The sequence below is a fragment of the Brassica napus genome, chromosome A6 (genome assembly GCF_020379485.1).
Source record: "Brassica napus cultivar Da-Ae chromosome A6, Da-Ae, whole genome shotgun sequence".
Classification (NCBI taxonomy): Eukaryota; Viridiplantae; Streptophyta; class Magnoliopsida; order Brassicales; family Brassicaceae; genus Brassica; species Brassica napus.
Window position 1 is genome coordinate 20460455 of NC_063439.1, and position 20646 is coordinate 20481100.

General features: G+C 34.5%; 1 protein-coding gene, 1 non-coding gene and 1 pseudogene across 2 annotated transcripts; 1 reads left to right on the forward strand and 2 right to left on the reverse strand.

Annotated features, from left to right (window-relative positions):
• Window positions 1-700: 700 nt before the first annotated feature.
• Window positions 701-2037, reverse strand: LOC106348240 (annotated as a pseudogene).
• A 6642-nt stretch (window positions 2038-8679) lies between these two features.
• Window positions 8680-9295, reverse strand: LOC106351981 (protein RADIALIS-like 4). The gene has a single exon (XM_013791680.3). The coding sequence runs from the start codon at window positions 9151-9153 to the stop codon at window positions 8899-8901; it is 255 nt and encodes an 84-aa protein (XP_013647134.2). The 5' UTR covers window positions 9154-9295; the 3' UTR covers window positions 8680-8898.
• Window positions 9296-14549: 5254 nt separating this feature from the next.
• TRNAN-GUU lies at window positions 14550-14623 on the forward strand. The gene has a single exon. It is a non-coding gene; the product is annotated as a tRNA-Asn (tRNA).
• The last annotated feature ends 6023 nt before the right edge of the window (window positions 14624-20646 follow it).

Here is a 20646-nt window from a genome sequence, read left to right on the forward strand (position 1 = left end):
CCTAATTAACTTAATTCATTAACCTTCTCCGTTCTAGCATGTAGTAATTGTAGTAGGACGGGAAATCGAAATTTAAATAAAAGAAAAACAAAAGTTGGAGTGAGAACGATCAAAAACCACATTTTTACGCTTGTTCATGAAGGATAGTATCAAAATTTATATATAGTTATGGGTGAAATTTATACAAAGCAGTTTGGAGTAAATTTCAAATCTGAACCAGATCCCATTAAACCGAAATTGAACCGGTCTCTCATCTTTCATAATAAAGTCAGAACAGCAGCTAAGAAACAATGGTTTATTTGCCAACTAACCAAAAAAAAAAAGAAGAGAAATTAGATTTTGGGAGAGAAAAAAAAGAGAGACAGGAAGAAAAAGTAGGAGAGAGGATGGGGTTTTGGTTATTTAGTGAATCATAGATTTTTTTGGTGTTATAGGGCATAATTTCCCAACAAACAAACCATACAGAAAGAGTGACTACCCACACTTCTAAGGAAAAGATTGGCCACCTTCAGTTACAAGTCTGGCTCTCTGGTGATGTTCTTAGATTTTAAAATCAACAATCTCTTCAAAAAGCTGTGCATCCAAGACGCAATCTGATCGTCCGTATACAGCAGCTTGAACACCAGCAACAAGCATAGCGACCTCACGACCAGAGAACCCTTATGTCTTCTTCGCAGCCTCTCTGATCACTTGGCCGGTTAGGTCTCCTTCAACTGTTATCTTCTGTCACTGCTTCTTGAACAAATGGCTCCACTTAGTCTTCATGTCTTTATCACCTTTCTGGTCTTCACCGGTTAGGTACTTGTTGAGATAGAGTTTAAGGAGCTTGAAGCGTTCATCTTCACCAGGGAGCGGAAACTCGATAACTTCGTCGATCCTGTCAGTGACCGCACCGTCTAGATCCCCGGGTTTGTTTGTGGCCAGGACCAGAACTATGTCCCGTGACTGATCACCGGTTCGAAAGAGTAGAGCGTTCAGAGCGCTATGCTGAGCCTCGCTCATATACGTGCTGTTACGTTTACGATCAAGAATTTGATAAACCATTAAACATAACTCTGACGACACCATAGAAGTAACAATGCGCTTAACAAAGGCGAGATAATCTTACTCGCATAGGAAAGCATCAGCTTCATCGATGAAAAGCAGTAAACCTTTGTTTGATTTCTTAGCCCAATCAAAAATTTCATGGATTTTTGTAACAGCCTGTGCACCCAGAGGAGCAACATCTCCTCCTGTCAGCTTATTTCTGTAAGTTAATAGGACCTTGACTCCCCCTGTCAAGTTCAATATAGAAACGCAAACGAATGTATATCAAGAAGTGTATAACTCTCAGGGACAATGCTTATAAGTTCCATACCTTCAATGTGACCGAAGGTTGTGTTAATAGCTGCAAGCCATTTCTCCATTTCACCATTTATCTTATCCAGAAGCATTTTTTGATTCTGCTCCTCCGTAAGTTTGGCTTCATGAGCTCTGCCTTCAGCCTCAGCCATGGCTTTGAGGCGAATTGTCTCTCGCTCAAGTTCAGCTCTCTCTTTCTCAGTCTCGCTGTGCTTGAATCTGTTCTTCCGTGGCGATCCTTGCTTGCTCTTTCCGGATAGAAGACTCCTCTTGCATCTTAACCAACTCAACGTTATGCCGTCTCTGAGATTCATGATCCGTCTGCAGAAGTTCCAAGTCAAAGACTTGTCAGTAAAGGTACGATCTTTAAAACTATTAAACATAGTTTTATATCTCACCTGCAGTCGTTTCCTCGCCAACTCATCTTCATAACGAAGGTTTTGAGCTTTTGCTTGTGCCTGCTGCTGCAGTAGATTCCTCTGATCCTCAGCCAATTTCCTCTGCCTTTCCTGCCCCATTCAGATCCCCACAAAAACAATCATATATGTTGCTTCTCAGCTTAATGATAAGCAAAATGTAGATGATGTAACCAATTTACAGCAAAACAATGAAGTCATAGGAACATACTATCTAAATGAACTACATCAAATGAGTTCCATTAGCATAAGGAGAAAGTGACTCACAATATCATTTTCCGCCTGAACAGCTTCGTTACGCGATATCTCACTTTTCGTCCTTTGTTGTGTTTGCGCCTGAACAGCTTCGTTACGCGATATATTCCGTGGCACCCACGGTTTAGCCCGTTTTATAAGCCTAGTTTTTCACTTTTCGTCCTTTGTTGTGTGTGTTTGAGCTCTGTATATAAGATTTTGATACCTTCGCTCTAGTGCTCATGGTAATTATATGGTCTTTAGTTTTTTTTCTTTTCGTATATACTATTCTTTCAGTTACCTAACACCATTTGGTTGATTACATGCATTAACAAGAACCATAACACTTTTTTAACTAGTATTTGTTTAAATTTTATAATAAAAGTGAATTGGAAATATGCGTAAAGACGTTTTAGTCAATTTTACAGTGGGTGCATATCGCAGTAGACCACTAATTAAGCGCTGTTTATTAAATTCAAATGTGCGAAATCATCGTTTCTAATAAGGAACATGCAAAGAGTTGTTTGATATATCCTCTTATTGGCATGCTTAGTCCATATTGTTAGAACCGAGAGTTTGATCAGAATATTATTACTATTGTTGGTTAGTTTATGCTTGTTCTCTTTGTATGTTCAGGTTCAATTATAGATCTAACTGATTCGTTCTTGTTCTTAGGTGATCAACTACGCAAGGAAACGAAATGCAAACGAGATTGTTCACCCGGACTTCGTTGCCTACTGTCCGGGGAGGGAGCGGTATCCCTCAAGCTTCACTAGAATCAATACAAAGCTTTGGAAACGTCTATACAACAAGATCTCAATCTTCAGAAAGAGACTAGTGTCGTTACCTCCGAAATATACCACAGATAATCGGATCCTCAGCTAAATCAACTTCAGAGACACTACGCCGTCGCCTCCTGTTGAAATAGCTACCGGTAAAGCTCTCTCCTTGATTCTCTTCTCGTGAAGCTCTCTGATCTCTCTGATCTTTCTTTCTGTTAGAAGCCGCGAGGAAGATGATGGCCGTTACAGCCGTTTTAACCAGCTGTCGAGCTCGTGGGCTTGAGTGTCACGAGGCCCAGCACGCTCTTCTCTTTTCTCCGTTACTGAAGTAGCAGGCCCAATAGCATTGGCCCAAACCAGAAGGAAACAAGCTGAAGACCAAAAACCCACAAATCTCCACCTCTTTGGTTTTCAGACACAACCGCGAAACCCTAGGAGGTAATCAGCTCCTCCTCTCTCTTCTCCGCCTTCTTACTTTAAAAATGACTCCGGCGAAAATCGACCAATATCATCTTCTGGCGATAACCTCTGATTCAGTTGTCTCGAACCGGTAAGCTCCTTTTCTTTCTCGATTCTCTCTATTTAGAATCGTAATTGAGTATCTCCACCTGAAACCAACATCCATCTATCTTGTATGTTAGTTATAGATACTTCCTTTAGCTCACCAAATAGCTTCTGAACATTCCGTTCTGTAGAAGAGCTACAAATGAACAATACGAACTGTTGTTGCTCTTTGCTGTTTCAAACAATCAGAACTCTATTCTCTGACTCACTCTTTATCTGACACTGAGACTGCAAATTTGCAGACGAGCACCTGATACAGCCAGAAGAAATATCTCGAACCAACCCTCAGCAAACTCCACCTGATTTGCTGTTCCTGATTCAATCTTAGTGACTCAATCTCAACCCTTGTTCAGAGATCCTACGGTTTGATCTCCTTTGCTCGACAGGTAACTCCTTCTCATATGCTTCTTCCTTTAAAAACCTTCACACATAAACCTTTTTTTTAATTTTCCGAGACCATCACGGAGCTACCTGGAGCCGGTACTGACTTCAGCACACGTTCAAAGAATCACAGCAGAGTTGAAACTTAGTGCCAGGTACACACTTAGTTAGAAAATCTGCTGGATTCTTAGATGTATGAATCTTTGCTAGGTTGACGATACGCTTAGCAACAATATCCCTGATGAAATTGAATTGTGTATCCATATGCTTAGTTCTCTCGTGATGAACTGCATTTTTAGATATAGAGATAGCGCTCTGAGAATCACAGTGTATCCTTACACTGTCCTGCTTGTATCCTAGTTCTGAAATGAACCCTCTTAGCCAAATAGCTTCTTTCACTGCTAGTGTTAATGCCATGTATTCAGCTTCGGTGGTCGAGAGCGCTACTACTGACTGAAGTCCTGACTTCCAGGACACAGTGTTACCTCCCACTTGAAATACAATCCCAGATACTGATCGTCTCCTGTCTAGGTCTGTAGCATAGTCTGAATCCGAGAACCCTTCAACCATGAACTCCGTAGAGTTCTTGAATGTTAGACACTTCTCATAAGCTCCTGCTACATACCTTAGTACCCATTTCACTGCCTCCCAGTGCTCTCTGCTCGGGTGTGACATGAAACGACTGATCAGGCCAACTGCAAAACCCAAGTCTGGCCTTGATCCAACCATGGCATACATCAAGCTGCCCACTGCGCTTGCGTACGGCACGTCCTTCATAAACTCATATTCATCTGCTCTCTCCTTAGGATGTAAGCTTTTCAGTTTAAAATGAGATGCAGTAGGAGTAACAACTGCTTTGGCTTCAAACATGCCAAAAGTCTTTAGTACCTTCTCTAGATACTTAGCTTGTGATAGTTTTAAAATACCCTTCTTCCTGTCTCGAGTAATATCCATTCCTAGGATCCTTGAGGCCTTTCCCAAATCCTTCATTTCAAACTCTCCGCTTAGACTGTCTTTTAGAGCTTTGATGGTAGGTGTGTCTCCTGAAGCAATCAACATATCATCAACGTATAGAAGTAGATAGATCGCTTTATCAGAATTCACATCTTTCATGTAAACACATGAATCATATTCGCTTCTGATGAACCTCTGCTTCTTCATGAAACTATCAAACTTTACGTTCCACTGTCTAGGTGATTGCTTAAGGCCATATAAAGATTTTCTCAGTAGGCACACTTTGTTCTCATCTCCTTTCTCAATGAAACCCTCAGGCTGTTCCATGAGAATTCTCTCCTCGAGATCTCCATGTAAGAACGCGGTTTTCACATCCATCTGTTCTAGCTCGTATTCGAAATTCACTACTAGCGATAGGATCAATCTTATAGATACATGTTTCACAACAGGTGAGAAAATCTCGTTGTAATCCACACCCTCCTTCTGTGAATAACCTTTGGCTACAACTCTGCCCTTGTATCGCGGATCCTCCACTCCTGGAATGCCAGGTTTCAACTTGAAAATCCATCTGCAGCCTATAAGCTTCTGATTCTTAGGTCTTTCAATTAAATCCCATGTTCTATTCTTCTTAAGAGACATGATCTCTTCCTTAGCTGCATGATTCCAGAACTTTCTTTCTTTAGTTCTCATAGCTTCTGCATAAGTCTGAGGCTCGTCAATTTCAAGTTCCTCAGCAGCAATCAGCGCATAGGCTACCAAGTTTGCATCATCAAACCTAGACGGGGCCTTTATGTTCTGTCTTCGGCTTCTGTCTCTGGCCAGTACATAATCGTCTAAGGCAGTATCCCCTGAACTGACCATGATTCCTGTACCGAGATCTGAATCTGACCCTCCGTCTGAACTAACTGACCCTTGAGAACCTTCACTGTCGGACTCATCTGACTGCCCTGAAGGATCTTCACCTGAAGTTGACGCACCTTCAGTATTTCCTCTGGGAGTAGGACCAAGTATCAAATCATCACTAAAGGATACTTTCTTTTTCATCTTCCTGTCAGTTTCAGAGTCTTCTGACACTTTAATATTTCTAATCCCATTCACCTTTTCTGTATCTTTATATAATTCCTGCTCATGAAATACAACATTTCTGCTCGTAGCACACTTGCCTTCATCTTGAATCCAAACCCTGTAGCCTTTAACTCCAAAAGGATAACCAACAAACACTCCTTTTACAGCTCTAGGACTTGTCTTCTCTTGTACTTTGTGTACATACGCTGAGCACCCAAAACGCCGAATATGTGACAGGTCAACCTTTCCTCCTGTCCATCTCTCCTCTGGGATCTCAAAATCGATGCTGGAGCCAGGAGTTCGATTTATCAGATATACTGCGGTTGATGTAGCTTCAGCCCAGAACTCAGATCCCAAACCGGTTTCAGATAGCATGCTTCTTACCTTGTCCATAATGGTTCTGTTCATACGCTCAGAGACTCCATTCTGCTGAGGAGTATAGGTGCACGTACGGTGACGCTTAACTCCTGAGTCTTTACACAACTTATCAAACTTGTAGTTGCAAAACTCCAAACCGTTGTCTGTTCTTAGACATTTTAGCTTCCTACCTGTTTGGTTTTCAACCTCTAGTTTCCACTCTTTGAAGTTTTCAAAAGCTTCGTCTTTAGTCCTCAAGAAGTAAACCCAAACTTTCTTTGAGTAGTCATCAATGAAACTTATGAAGTACTTGCAGCCACCTAGACTCTCTGGCGTGGATGGTGATCCCCACAAGTCAGAGTGAACGTAGTCTAGGATCCCTTCTGTAGTGTGCTTTGCTTTCTTGAAACTCTGCTTATGTGATTTTCCAAGAGCACAACTTTCACAGAATTTTAAATCTTCGACTTCTTTGATTTTCAGGTAACCCTTCTTCACCAAGACATTCATGTTTGCTACACTCATATGCCCAAGTCTGGAATGCCACAAATATATCATATTTGGCTCAGCCTTTCCTATATTCACTTCACCTCTGGACACTGTGCCTTTTAGGTAATATAGCCCGTCTTGATAGTTACCTGATATCACTCTTTCACCATCCTTAAAGAACTCAACTTTAAAGTCTCCACCTTTGTAGGTACACCCTGCCTTCTCAAGCATTCCATATGATATCAAGTTTCTGCTCATCTGTGGCATATACCTCACATCAGTAAGTATGACCTCAACTCCATCTGTATTTCGAATTTTTATATTTCCAATGCCTTTCACATCACACTGTGTGTTGTTTGCCATTAAAACCTTTCCACCATTGACGTCCTTGTAATTATACAGCACGTCCCGTTGTGGGGTTATGTGAAAAGAACACCCGGAATCTAGAACCCATTCTTGTTTAGAATCCAAAGTGCTTACAGTTAGGACTAGAGGCTGCCTTCGTTCTGAAACCGTGTTTGCTGAATCATTAGAATCTTGTGACTTGTTTTGCCTCTGTGGACACTCACGCTTCCAATGTCCCTCTTTCTTGCAGATAAAGCAAGCAGTTTTACCGTCTTTGTTTGCTCTTGGTTTTGACTGTGACCTTTGACCACGAGACTTCGATCTCCCTCTGCCATACTGACTGTTGCCGTTACCACGATCATTCCTTTTGCTTGACCGTCCACGTGACTCCACATACAGCCCTTCATTTGTCTTTCCAGCTTTTCCAAGCAGACCTTTCTGTTTGAGCTCTATCTCCTTGGCGTACGCAGAGGAGACCACCTCTCTCACTGTGAGAGTATCTGTCCCGGTGCCATACTTCAGCGTATGAACCAACGCCTCATACTGTGACGGTAAACCTGTAAGTAACTGAATCGCCTGATCCTCATCACTTATGGTTATATTAAGGCTCGCTAGATCACCAATCAACTTGAGGAAACCATCCATATTTTCTTCAACGCTCTTAGATTCATCCATCTTGAAACTGGCAAATTGTTGCTTTAGATAGATCCTGTTAGGTAGAGTCTTGGTCTGATAATCACGTTCCAACGCTTTCCACATTGCAAGAGCTGTAGGTTCATGCATTACCTTTCTTAGAATCATATCACTTAAACAGGTTCCCATTAGATTCTTGACTCTTGTATCTTTCGCAACCTTTGCAGGATCAAGAACTGGATCAGCACCTTCTTCCAGCTTCTCTGACGTCTTGTAGAGTGTTGATCCTTCTTGAAGAACTGATCCCAGGCCTTGAATCTCCAGCTGACCAAGAAGTTTGTACTTCCACATACCAAAGTCTCCCTTTCCATCAAACTTATCCATCTCGAATCGACCTCGAGTAGGATCAATCTCCACAGAGTCCTTCCCAAGATCCATCTTGAACAACCTCCTTTTAAACAGCTTCTACCCTCAGTGCAATTACGAATCCTTCCTGAAACAATCAGCTCCAAAACAAGCAACCACAGCTCTGATACCACTTGTTGGTTAGTTTATGCTTGTTCTCTTTGTATGTTCAGGTTCAATTATAGATCTAACTGATTCGTTCTTGTTCTTAGGTGATCAACTACGCAAGGAAACGAAATGCAAACGAGATTGTTCACCCGGACTTTGTTGCCTACTGTCCGGGGAGGGAGCGGTATCCCTCAAGCTTCACTAGAATCAATACAAAGCTTTGGAAACGTCTATACAACAAGATCTCAATCTTCAGAAAGAGACTAGTGTCGTTACCTCCGAAATATACCACAGATAATCGGATCCTCGGCTAAATCAACTTCGGAGACACTACGCCGTCGCCTCCTGTTGAAATAGCTACCGGTAAAGCTCTCTCCTTGATTCTCTTCTCGTGAAGCTCTCTGATCTCTCTGATCTTTCTTTCTGTTAGAAGCCGCGAGGAAGATGATGGCCGTTACAGCCGTTTTAACCAGCTGTCGAGCTCGTGGGCTTGAGTGTCACGAGGCTCAGCACGCTCTTCTCTTTTCTCCGTTACTGAAGTAGCAGGCCCAATAGCATTGGCCCAAACCAGAAGGAAACAAGCTGAAGACCAAAAACCCACAACTATATGAGAACTTAAATCGATTGGATTACATTAGGATGGAATTGAGAAATGATTATTACAAAGTTGGAAACCAAACAGAAATAAATAAAAGCTAATAGAATATAAGCAATAATAGCATGTAATCAAACACTTTTACTTATATATGCTCTTAATGTCTCCATCTCAATACAGTTTAAAGGCACATAGTTATTTTTTTCGGAGCTCACAAAGAATCTCAATGGCTTCAATTAGTGTTACGGTACCTAGGTTGTGGGTCGTGACGTCCTGATTCAATGTCATTAACATCTCTAACGAGCAATTCATAGCGTCTTTTTACCTCTTCAGCTGATTTTCCACCAACTACTCTTGCCACATTTTGCCATCGGTCAGGAGTGTCCTTCTCGAACTTAGCCAAAGCCATTTCGAACTGTTTGTCCTGTTTCGCTGTCCATGACGAGGTAGAGCTCCGGGAAGTGCTGATAATTGAGTTGGAAGCCATTAGTGTGAAAATGTAGAATAACAAAAGAGGGACGTTAGAGAAGCTGGTTTGTATTAACGATGAAAATGTTGATTTGCATTTAGTGGAAGAGTTTGAAGCTCCTTATATATAGGAGAAAAAAGCATATAAGCCAGTTGGAGGAATATATGTTTTAAATATGAGAGATTTTGAGTGACCCAATAGACCAATATTCTTTAAGCAACCACATAGATCTATGATGATGATGATCATCAGAGTATAGTCTCTAGTTAGTGAAACTTAGAGATTCTTTAACCATTGCTATAGAAAATTAGGATGCTTCCTTTTCTAGATAGCGCGCATCTTTACAGTAAACCAAAAATACTATTGAACCCTCCCTTCCCTCTTTCAGCATTTTTGATCTTATAATTACTACGAGCACTAGAGCCGATACTACTCAAAAGCCCTCAAAAGTGATAAGAACATTAAGATCAAATTACATTTTGTGTTACATTTGTGTTATATCCTTACAACAACTCATTTATATGTAATGACATATCTCCTACTCTTAAATACAATTATCTCTATGCTTAAATATAATTGATTGTGTATAGATACACCACAAACTAAGAAATGTATTTAGCTGATAATTATCTCATCAAAAGCATGTGACTGTTACGCTTGTGTTAATATTTCTTGCAATTTCCATCTTGTGTGATTTTTATAATAATATCTATTAGAGTTCCTTTTTGTAGCTATTATTGGCTTAACGGTTAGATGATGTCTTTTATCTGATTAAGCTTTTATTTATTTCCCTTCCATCGCAAGGACTGTGAAAAGAAGCGAATATTGCCATTATTGGTCTCAAGCTTCTTGAGCAACGTCAGGTAACCTTACAATAACTGGTTTATATTGAGCATCTATTAAAAAAGGAACATCTTTTCATGAATATATATTAAACCCTATTTATGTCCGATGCTTTAGCTAGTCTGTGTAGGTGTACGTCAGAACATGATTCCAATCATTAGACAATAAAACAAATCTCAGACAACACACAGTACTAAGATTTTGTCCTTTGGCATAATCAATCAGAGATTTTAAACCTCTAAAACCGTGGGTGCCACGAATAACATTCTTATATTAGGCCCATTCATTCAAAAATATCAAAATGTCAAGATGTTTTCCTCATCAAAATTAATTATTTTTTTGTTGCATCCTCTTCTAAAATAGCTTTCCTTACGCTAGCTCTTTTATTTCTTGCGATCTTGTTGTTGCACAATTTTTTAATGAAATGAGAAACGGAATAGCGAAACATATTTAGGAATATTCAGGTGTTCCTGTCTTCTTTTTCCTCCTTTGAACATGGGTTAGAGAATCGGACAAATTTCTAATCTTGGGATCTCATCTTTGAGAGATCTTCTGCGCCTTTCCTACGCTTGTTGTGTTCTTTTGTTTAAAACATTATTCAATTCTCAGATTCTTCAACTACTGAGAGGTTATTGTCTAGATGGTCTTCCTTTATGGTTCTAACATTAAATATATGCGTCTTAATTTTTTTTTGTCACTGAATATGAATCTTATATCTAATAACGGGTATTATTAAATGTTTAAATGATCCAGAAATGATACGAAAACTAAGTATTACTGAAACTAGATTTTTTAACCGCGCTACGCGCGGATAAGATATTATATGTATTTCTCAATTCTAAAAAAATATAATGTATAATACTGTATTACATTATTTAAAGAATATAAAATAAGACTACATAACATAAATATATTTTTTAAATTTTCTTTGTGGAAATCATTATGTTGTTTGATTGTTGTACTTGATTCACATATTTGCATAGTTATTTGTGATAGATGAATAACTATATTTTTATTATCAGTAAATAATATATATTTATTATATAATATAAGAAAAATAAAATTATATTCTTTTAAAACAAACTTGTCTGATGTAGGGACTCGGTTATAGACATATCATATTCAAATGAGACATTTTACAGTTATCAATCTTCTTAACAGTCAAGAAACAAATCTGAATATCAAAACAATATCTCATACGATCTCTTTGTGGAATAACTGCTCTGAAGAAATTGAATTTAGGCATAAAAAGGACTAAAAATGGATGTGCATATGTGTTATCTAAGTCAGTTTTACAAAGTACTATTCATAATTCATATATCATTTATGTCCATCCTATTTTTTGTCCATATTTTCTTAAACATCTTGAAATAACTGATGCTAATTAATAATAAACTTTTGGCTGGCAAAAAAAGAGTCAAAATTGTCTAATTATTGCTTAATTTGTCTAACTGATATATATGTATTTCTCAATTCTAAAAAAATAATGTATAATATTGTATTACATTATTTAAAGAATATAAAATAAGACTACATAACATAAATATATTTTTTAAATTTTCTTTGTGGAAATCATTATGTTGTTTGATTGTAGTACTTGATTCACATATTTGCATAGATATTTATGTGATTTATGAATAACTATATTTTTATTATCAGTAAATAATATATATTTATTATATAATATAAGAAAAATAAAATTATATTCTTTTAAAACAAACTTGTCTGATGTAGGGACTCGGTTATAGACATATCATATTCAAATGAGACATTTTACAGTTATCAATCTTCTTAACAGTCAAGAAACAAATCTGAATATCAAAACAATATCTCATACGATCTCTTTGTGGAATAACTGGTCTGAAGAAATTGAATTTAGGCATCAAAAAGGACTGAAAATGGATGTGCATATGTGTTATCTAAGTCAGTTTTACAAAGTACTATTCATAATTCATATATCATTTATGTCCATCCTATTTTTTGTCCATATTTTCTTAAACATCTTGAAATAACTGATGCTAATTAATAATAAACTTTTGGCTGGCAAAAAAAGAGTCAAAATTGTCTAATTATTGCTTAATTTGTCTAACTGATATATATGTATTTCTCAATTCTAAAAAAAATAATGTATAATATTGTATTACATTATTTAAAGAATATAAAATAAGACTACATAACATAAATATATTTTTTAAATTTTCTTTGTGGAAATCATTATGTTGTTTGATTGTAGTACTTGATTCACATATTTGCATAGATATTTGTGATAGATGAATAATTATATTTTTATTATCAGTAAATAATATATATTTATTATACAATATAAGAAAAATAAAATTATTTACTTTTTAAACAAAGTTGTCTCATGTTGGAGATTCGGTTATAGACATATAATATTCGAAGGAGATATTTTTACAGTTATCAATCTTCTTAACATTCAAGAAACAAATCTGAATATCAAAACAATATCTCATACGATCTTTTTATGGAATAACTGCTCTGAAGAAATTGAATTTAGGCATCAAAAAGGATTGGAAATGATGTGCAGATGTGTTATCTAAGTCAGCTTTACAAAGTACTACTATTCATAGTTCATATATCATTTAAGTCCATCATTTCTTAAACATCTTGAAATAACTGATGCTAATTAATAATACACTTTTGGCTGGCAAAAAAAATTAAATTTGTCTAATTATCGTTTAAATATTTTATTAATATTGTCTAAGAAGCTTTCAATTGATATCATAGTTTAATTTTTATTAGTTTTTTTTGTTAATTTTAGGATTTTTTGTATTTAAGATTTTTTTCCATATTAAGCTTATATTTCTTTCACATAATATATATATATATATGTCATAAAAATTACCATCAAATCAGTTTTACTTTTTTTTTATTTTATTTTTAATGAAAATACACTTTTAAATAATTTAATTTAAAATAAAATTATATATTAATTTGTTGTATTCTAACAATTTGATTGATTTAATTAATTTGCTTTGGTGGATAACTTAAAAAGTCTTCATATGAATCGGAGAAAGCAAGCTTATGTTGTTATATTATATTTATTTGTGTATATAGAATCTTGTGTATATAGAATCGGGGAAAGCAAGCTTATGTAAACTTACTTTTACAAAAGTCTTAACTTTGTCACGAAAATAAAAATCTATGTTTTTTCATATTTGTCAATGTTCTCACACTTTCAAAGAATATATGAGCTTAGTCACTTTCTTATTTTTTTTACAAAACAAAATATCGAAGTCTTGAAAGTTGAATCCATATTATTGTAAATGTACATAAGAGTTTGTGATTACATATTTAGTGATTCTTGTATATGTGTTCAAGAAAGTTTCAATGGCTTAGCGGTATATGCTCTATATTTATGTCATACTAACCCGGGTTTGATCCTGTCCTTTGCATTTTTTTTTTCATTTTTTAAGAAAAAATAAATGAGACGACGTGGCAACTTCGGGCTCTCTGATTGGATGATTATATATGCTGATGTGGACACTCTAAGAGGGGTTTATATCTCCCTTTTAGTATAGTATAGATATAGAATAACAGTCTTGTGGAAGTCTCTTTAGTCCAGTAGTTTGACTCATGATTTATTAATGTTTTTACATCAATAAATTCATGTTTCAATTTTTGGAGAAACAATTTATTAAACAATTATGCTGACTACTGAAAAAACAAGTGATTAGTATTGTTGAATTGTCTAGGTAATATATCTCGTAACTGTAATATCATAATAAATCAGCTTTAAAGAAAATATCATTCTCTTATATAATAGGTATAAATCGAGCACAAAGATTTGGTCTTCTTCATGAAAGATTGTGATATTGATATGTGGCTGTCAACGATCACTGATTTAACCAGTAATGACTGTCATCGAGCGAACATTGCCTAAGCTAAATCTTACCGACTCTAGAAATCTTCAAAACACAGGCTTTGGACTCAAAATATGCTAAAACATTTTTTTATTGCCAGATAAGATGATCGGATCTATCTTTAAAATCATCAGAGCAGGAAATACTAGACAATTAGTTCCAAACACTCTTCAGACAACCACCTTCAAAAACACGAGGAAAAAAATCAAATCTTTGAGCTCGGATCCAATCAACCTGAATATTTGATGATTCGAACATAGAAAAACTTTGCACCATACTGATCTCTTTAAAGCAGGCAAAAGGTTACTCTCTCATGAGAGAAAGTAACCAATAAAGCGGGCAAGTTTTATAAGATAATAATATTGAAGATGTTTTAAGAGTTTGATGGGGAAATTAACCAACAATGATCAAGCAATGGTCTTCTACCTTCCAGTCACTTATCTTCAAACCCATTTTTTTTTCATTATACAACAAGTCATGTTATGAATTAATTTCTAAAATATTCAGTGGTTGGTGCCTTGGTGGTGTACTGTCATTTGTTGTCTTTCTGTATTATTCATCGAATTTCACTTGATTCATTTACGGAAGAACCCGAAACGACAAGATCTTGTTCATGATCTTATTTGTCTTTATTTTTCACATATACGGAGAATATTATTATATAACATACAATTAGGTGATCATCGAGCTGGAGTAGCTCAGTTGGTTAGAGCGTGTGGCTGTTAACCACAAGGTCAGAGGTTCGACCCCTCTCTCTAGCGTTTTTATTTTTACTGTTTTCTATATTTTTATGAAGACTTACTTTTCTATGCACTTCCAGAGTCGAAAGATACTTTTCTATTCTCCAAGTAAGAGCTAAAAAACCAAAATATGTTTCAGTTATCCTTTTACACAGTCTTTTTTTCATAACTACTCTTTTACACAGTTTTATTTATTTTAAGTTAAAGCTTTTTGTTTGGGCCTTAGGTTTGAACTGTGTAGGGCTTTGCCTATTTGGGCTCTGACCAATAAATAAAATTTCCAGATGTCAAAAAAAAATTAAAACGTGAAACCAACAAATGTAAAAAGATTATTTCATAAGATTCATTTATAAAAAAAATATAAGTGAATTAAATTTTATAAGGAGAATGTTAATTTCGCATGTGCTTTATAGGAATCTAATGTTACTCACGTGCAAATTTATTGTTATTTTTTTTAAATGATGTGTTCTATTTTTATAATTTAATAGAGAAATTTTCCTAAAATGTTAAATTTCTATAACAATCACCCTGCAATAGTTTATATGGTTAAAACTTAAAAGTTAAAATCAGATATTTTGTTTTTTAGTTTTTCCAAGTTCTCTGTATTTTGCTCTTACTTAACTGGAAATAAAAGAAGTTAACATACATTTATATCAGTTTTTAGTAAAAAAAAAACATTTATATCAGTACAACATAAAATAAAACATAGAGAATGAAGTTAGCCTTCGGGTTTATAAATTCAACGTTTATGATATCTAGAAACACTTTATAGTTTGAAAGAATTATAGACCATATTCTAACCCATAGCTAAGAGGCCATGAATCTAAAGCTGAAACCACACAACAAGCAATACAATGAAAACATGGAAACACCTAACTTCTCGTTTAAAATATTTATTAGTTGGGCTGAACTCATATATGACATTATACTAAATTTTGACATGCACTTTTAAAAGCGCGGATTTGCATTTGTTTTTAAAAAATTTCTGGTAGTTAATAATTTAATTAAGGTTATATAATTTTTAAGCTTAATTGTGTTAGATTATTATATTTTTCTACATATATTATGCACTATTTTTTTAAATGAGGCTAAAGAATTGAATTTATAATGTAAACAACTTAATCAAACCTTAACAAATGGATTTCGGTAAATGTGAGAGGCTTATTGTAAAATTATAAAGTTATTAATATATTAAAGTATTATATAGTTGTAGTGTCAAGTGTGTTAGGAATATAACTGATGATAGATAACTGAAATAGCATGGGTATTCATGTATACGTACGTTTAGATAGATATGTGTTATGCTTACAACGATTTATAAGCTTCTCAGCTTATGTGTGCAAATGAGATCCCACTATATAAAAGGGGCTATTTTTAAGCTTTCTAAAGCTATCCACATGGTCAAAATAATCAGGACCAATCAAAATGCCACGTCACTGGTAGAGTGGGCTTGCAATTAAAAAAATAAGTTGGCTGTCCAGCCCATTTAAACCATTTCGCAGCCCAATATGTTAATATGATACGGAAATAAAAAAGGAAATAAGCTTAAAAATGCTTTTGGCTTTTGAAAACGGAAGAGTTAATTTGAAACCTAGAGCTAGAGAAAATAACGATTCTGATTCTTCATCCTCTCCGATTCAATCCATCTTAATGGTAATCATTTCAATCTCTCTCCATAGTTCTCACTCTTCCGTCTCCTGAAACTTTCGTCGCCGCGAGAGAGATTTTAGATTTGAGATTTCTCTGTATTCTAGGGTTCTAACGATTCGATTTAGGTTTCCTTCGATGCTAACAAACTGAATCTCTCGATTTGAAAGCTGCATCTATATATATATGTCCCTTCGTCGAGCTGTAGAGAAAGTCATCAATCTCTGCAAATCCTTATATCTCAAAAGCTTTCACTGAAACGCTTTAAAGACATGGGATAACCAACATGCTGCTCTCCGATTTGAAGACCGGCTGTTGTAAGGAGACTGTTGTGACACGACTTCTACGGTTTTGGGAAGCAAGAACTGTGAAGAAAGGTGGAGGAGCTTATGGGTGTGGACATGGTGGTTTGTATATCTCATCTTTATTCTCTGATGTGCGATACTGGTTCGTAAATTTTAGGGTTTATATGAAGATCTTAGTTGCACATTCATTTGTTTTGATGATGATAGTTATGCGTTAGTTCTGATTTCAAAGAGATTGATTGTGATTTTTTTGAGTTTATAGCATGATCTCATTGAATGTGAATGATATTTGAATGTGTGAATAAACTCTGTTTTCAATTCGTTTTGTTGTGACAGATGCAATTCACCTGAGAACATACTCATTTGCACGCACCGTAACAAGGTGAAGCAGAACTTGCTATTAGAGGTACCTACACCAAACGCCATGCTAAAAAAACCTCATGGGGCCAACGGGCTTGAAAGCATCAGACTCAGGTAAAACAAACACTATACAAAACTAAAATAAATCATCTATAATCACCCGAAAGAATTGTTACGCATAACAATCAAACAAACATGACAAAACTAAAATAGATCATCTATAATCACCCGAAAGAATTGTTACACATAACAATCAAACAAACATGACAAAACTATAAAATACAATACATTAAATCATCGTACCAACTTTACATAAAGAAAAACCCATAAAACCCAAATCAATAGGAAAAATAGTTAACAACAATATAAAAAATAGTAGTTATTCGTACTTTATATTTTCTTCAATGAAAAATTGAAATGGAAATCAAATAGGAATATAAATTATTACAATTACCAAAAAATTTAATATAATAATTTTGTGTTCTCTAACAAAAAAACAATGTTAGTGGTTTTTTGTAACTTATGTTAGTGGTCTTTCCAATTCAAACCAACAAATTTAATAAAATTTACAATTTGATTTAGAATAAAAATAAATTATATTTATTATTCCTAATATAATGTAAATTTCAAATGTTTTATAAAATTAAAAAATATTTTAATATAAAATAGTTTTAATGTAAACTCATCCGCCCGTAGGGCGGGCCAACCCCTAGTATACTTAATAGAGAAACGCCTAAGAAAAATACTGCAAGAATGATAACATAACGTTTCTACTGTTTTAACAAACCTTTTTAAATGAAAACATAAACTGTTGTCTGGAAAACACTTTGTTGAATAAAAACGAATTGTTTTTTTTTAAAAGGGCTTAATAAAAACAAACTGTTTAATATGTAGATTCTACATGGCACTATAATGGAGCTATTTAGATGGGTGAACTTACATTATAATCGGAAAATATGATCTTTAGCATCTCACCGGTTTGTGTTGTGTAATGCTTTGAAGTTTGAAAGACTTTAACATTGATTGTCAAACCGGTTTTAAACAGCTTAACATTGTTGAAGCTAGTAGATGTCATGGCTATGGATCTTTTTCTGCTTTAGACGATGTGTGTTGTGTTAATTTTAGGTTAATGTGAGGGAAATCGGCCAATTCCTACGTTAACAGAGCCCAGCGGTCCCGATCAGTACATGAACATATCAGCTGTGCAAATACATACATCAACACTTAGTTAATTCAAATTCCATACCCGAACTAACAAAATACGGTTTTTACATACATTGACCAATTTACCGTTAGTCAGACGTAACGGAATATGAACTGTCGCTTAGTTGTCTATCATACGTGGCTTTTACGTTTAAAATAATAAATAGTAAATAAAAAACCTTTCCTTAAATTGGCTAAAGGTGGAATCGAACCCAGGTTAGCACAATGACTCTTTGATCACTCAACCACTGGGCCAAGTTTGATACATAGATTTTGTCTCCTCTTAACTTCTATTTATACCTTGATAAATCATTTTCTGTTTTTTTTTCCTTCCTGTGCATGTTTTTATTATCAAAACAAAAAATCTCTCAAATGTTAGTTCCTAATTTAAAAAACAAGTGGTTTAGAAATTATTCAGTAAAACATAAAAGATGATATTGTTTGGCAATAAAAACAAGCCTTTGAAGTTCTTTTTCTGTCAACTAAATATAATCACAAACCGGCGTGTAATCAAGATCGTTTCTTGTCTATTACATAAGTTTTTTGGTCTCAATATGCTCATCAAACAAATATTATCACAAACCAGCAAATGGAGTTCTTTTTTTTGCTTTGAAGCAAGTAATGAATCATGGAATTGGAATGACAGACATTTAAGAGATTCTAGAAAAATTTGGATGAAAAGTCAAACAGGGAAAGAAAAAAAAAAGAAATATGTGAATGACATATCTGTATAAATAAGAAACAATTGGGATTAAAAACAATGATTCGGGTCTGGCACAATGGTTTCTTCTTGTGATGGATATTGCTCACACCCGGGTTCGACTCCCCTCTTAAACCATATTTTATTTCTTTTTATTAATTTATTAATTATTTAAAAACGTAAAAATCCACGTAGGCGGTACATAACGGACAGCTCATATTCTGTTACGTCTGACTAACGGTAAATTGGTCAATGTATGTAAAAACCGTATTTTGTTAGTTCGTGTATAGAATTTGAATTAACTAAGTGTTGATGTATGTATTTGCACAGCTGATATGTTCATGTACTGATCGGGACCGTTGGGCTCTGTTGACGTAGGAATTGGCCGATTTCCCGTTAATGTGATATAAGACGTCAAGGTAGACTTAGTTACATTTGTTTATTTAATTATTTTTTTCTAATAATTAGGATTTGCACTATAAACTTATTTTTATTATGCGTGGAGGATAAATAATTTGGATTTGCAATATATATTTTTAATCTAATAAAGATATTCATATCACATATTATAGTTCCCGTATTTAGTGGATAGCAAGTATTTTGAAAGTAAAATAAAAATATCGTGTAATTAATAAAAACAAATGTAATTAACTGTATCGTGTAATTAGGATTGTGTTCAAAAAAAAATACAAATATCGTGTAATTAATAATTAATTTTAGTGTTACATAATAATTAATATATTTTCTGAATGCAAATTTAATATATTAAAGAACTTCATCGTGAATGAATGTTAACCAAATCTCGGTGGTTAAAAATAAAAAATAAATTGAAAATGTAGGAGTTGGTTTCCATGCTAAATAATCGGTTATCTTTTTGTAGTTAATAATAGATTATTTTATTAAATTAATAGTTAGAATTGTAATTATTAAGGTGAAAGAATGGTTATTTTAAAAAGTGTTTCAACTTTAATAAGATAAATAGTTATTAATCCAATCGCATGAAACTGTAATTATTAAGATGAAAGAAGAGTTATTTTTAAAAGGTAAACTTTAATACGATAGATGACACCAACAATTACAAATAGTTAAACTACTTACAAAATATATTTGGAAAACATGTATTATAGTTTAGCATCAAAATATATTTCAAGAAAATAATAGATAATTTACTAAATGTTCCTATTTAAAAAAAAAAAGAGTTAAGATGATATATATAAAATTCGAACATATTAGAAAATCAAGATCACAATCAGGCATAACAAAGAAGGACCAGTAGTGAACTAAAATGCAAGATCAATTGCACAATCTTAAGTACTCACAATGATTTAAAAAATTTCAAGTTTCATCAACTGTACCAGTAAGACTAGGAGACAAAGGGATAGGCTGTAACAATTATAGAATGTAACGCAGTAATCATCAGCATATGAGAATTGTGAACTTGTCATTTCACATGTTTAGAAATGGTCACAGAGGATTTAGAGTATTAAAACAAAACCTAAACATTCGAGATTCAAGAAAACTATTACCACAAGCGGCAAGATTTTATCCTTCGTTAATCTCTGAATGCAATATACATAATACAAGCAACAAACAAAGTAACAATCTAAACACAACTAATGTTCTGATACCAGAGGATAAAATATACGTTTTCATGAATGGTTATATTAGCAATCAGTTTCTAGAATCCTACAAACACTTTTTTTTCTTTTGTAACACCAAAGCTACAGATACTAAATCACAGATAGTTACTAATGATATGAAGTTAGTTCTTTAAAAAACATTTCTGATGCTTAAATTGTATTTTCTTTTAAGTATATAACTTGATGTTT

Bases quoted from the DNA above. Each gene is read 5' to 3' on its own strand.
- LOC106351981 (XM_013791680.3), bottom strand. From the start codon at position 9,153: ATGGCTTCCAACTCAATTATCAGCACTTCCCGGAGCTCTACCTCGTCA.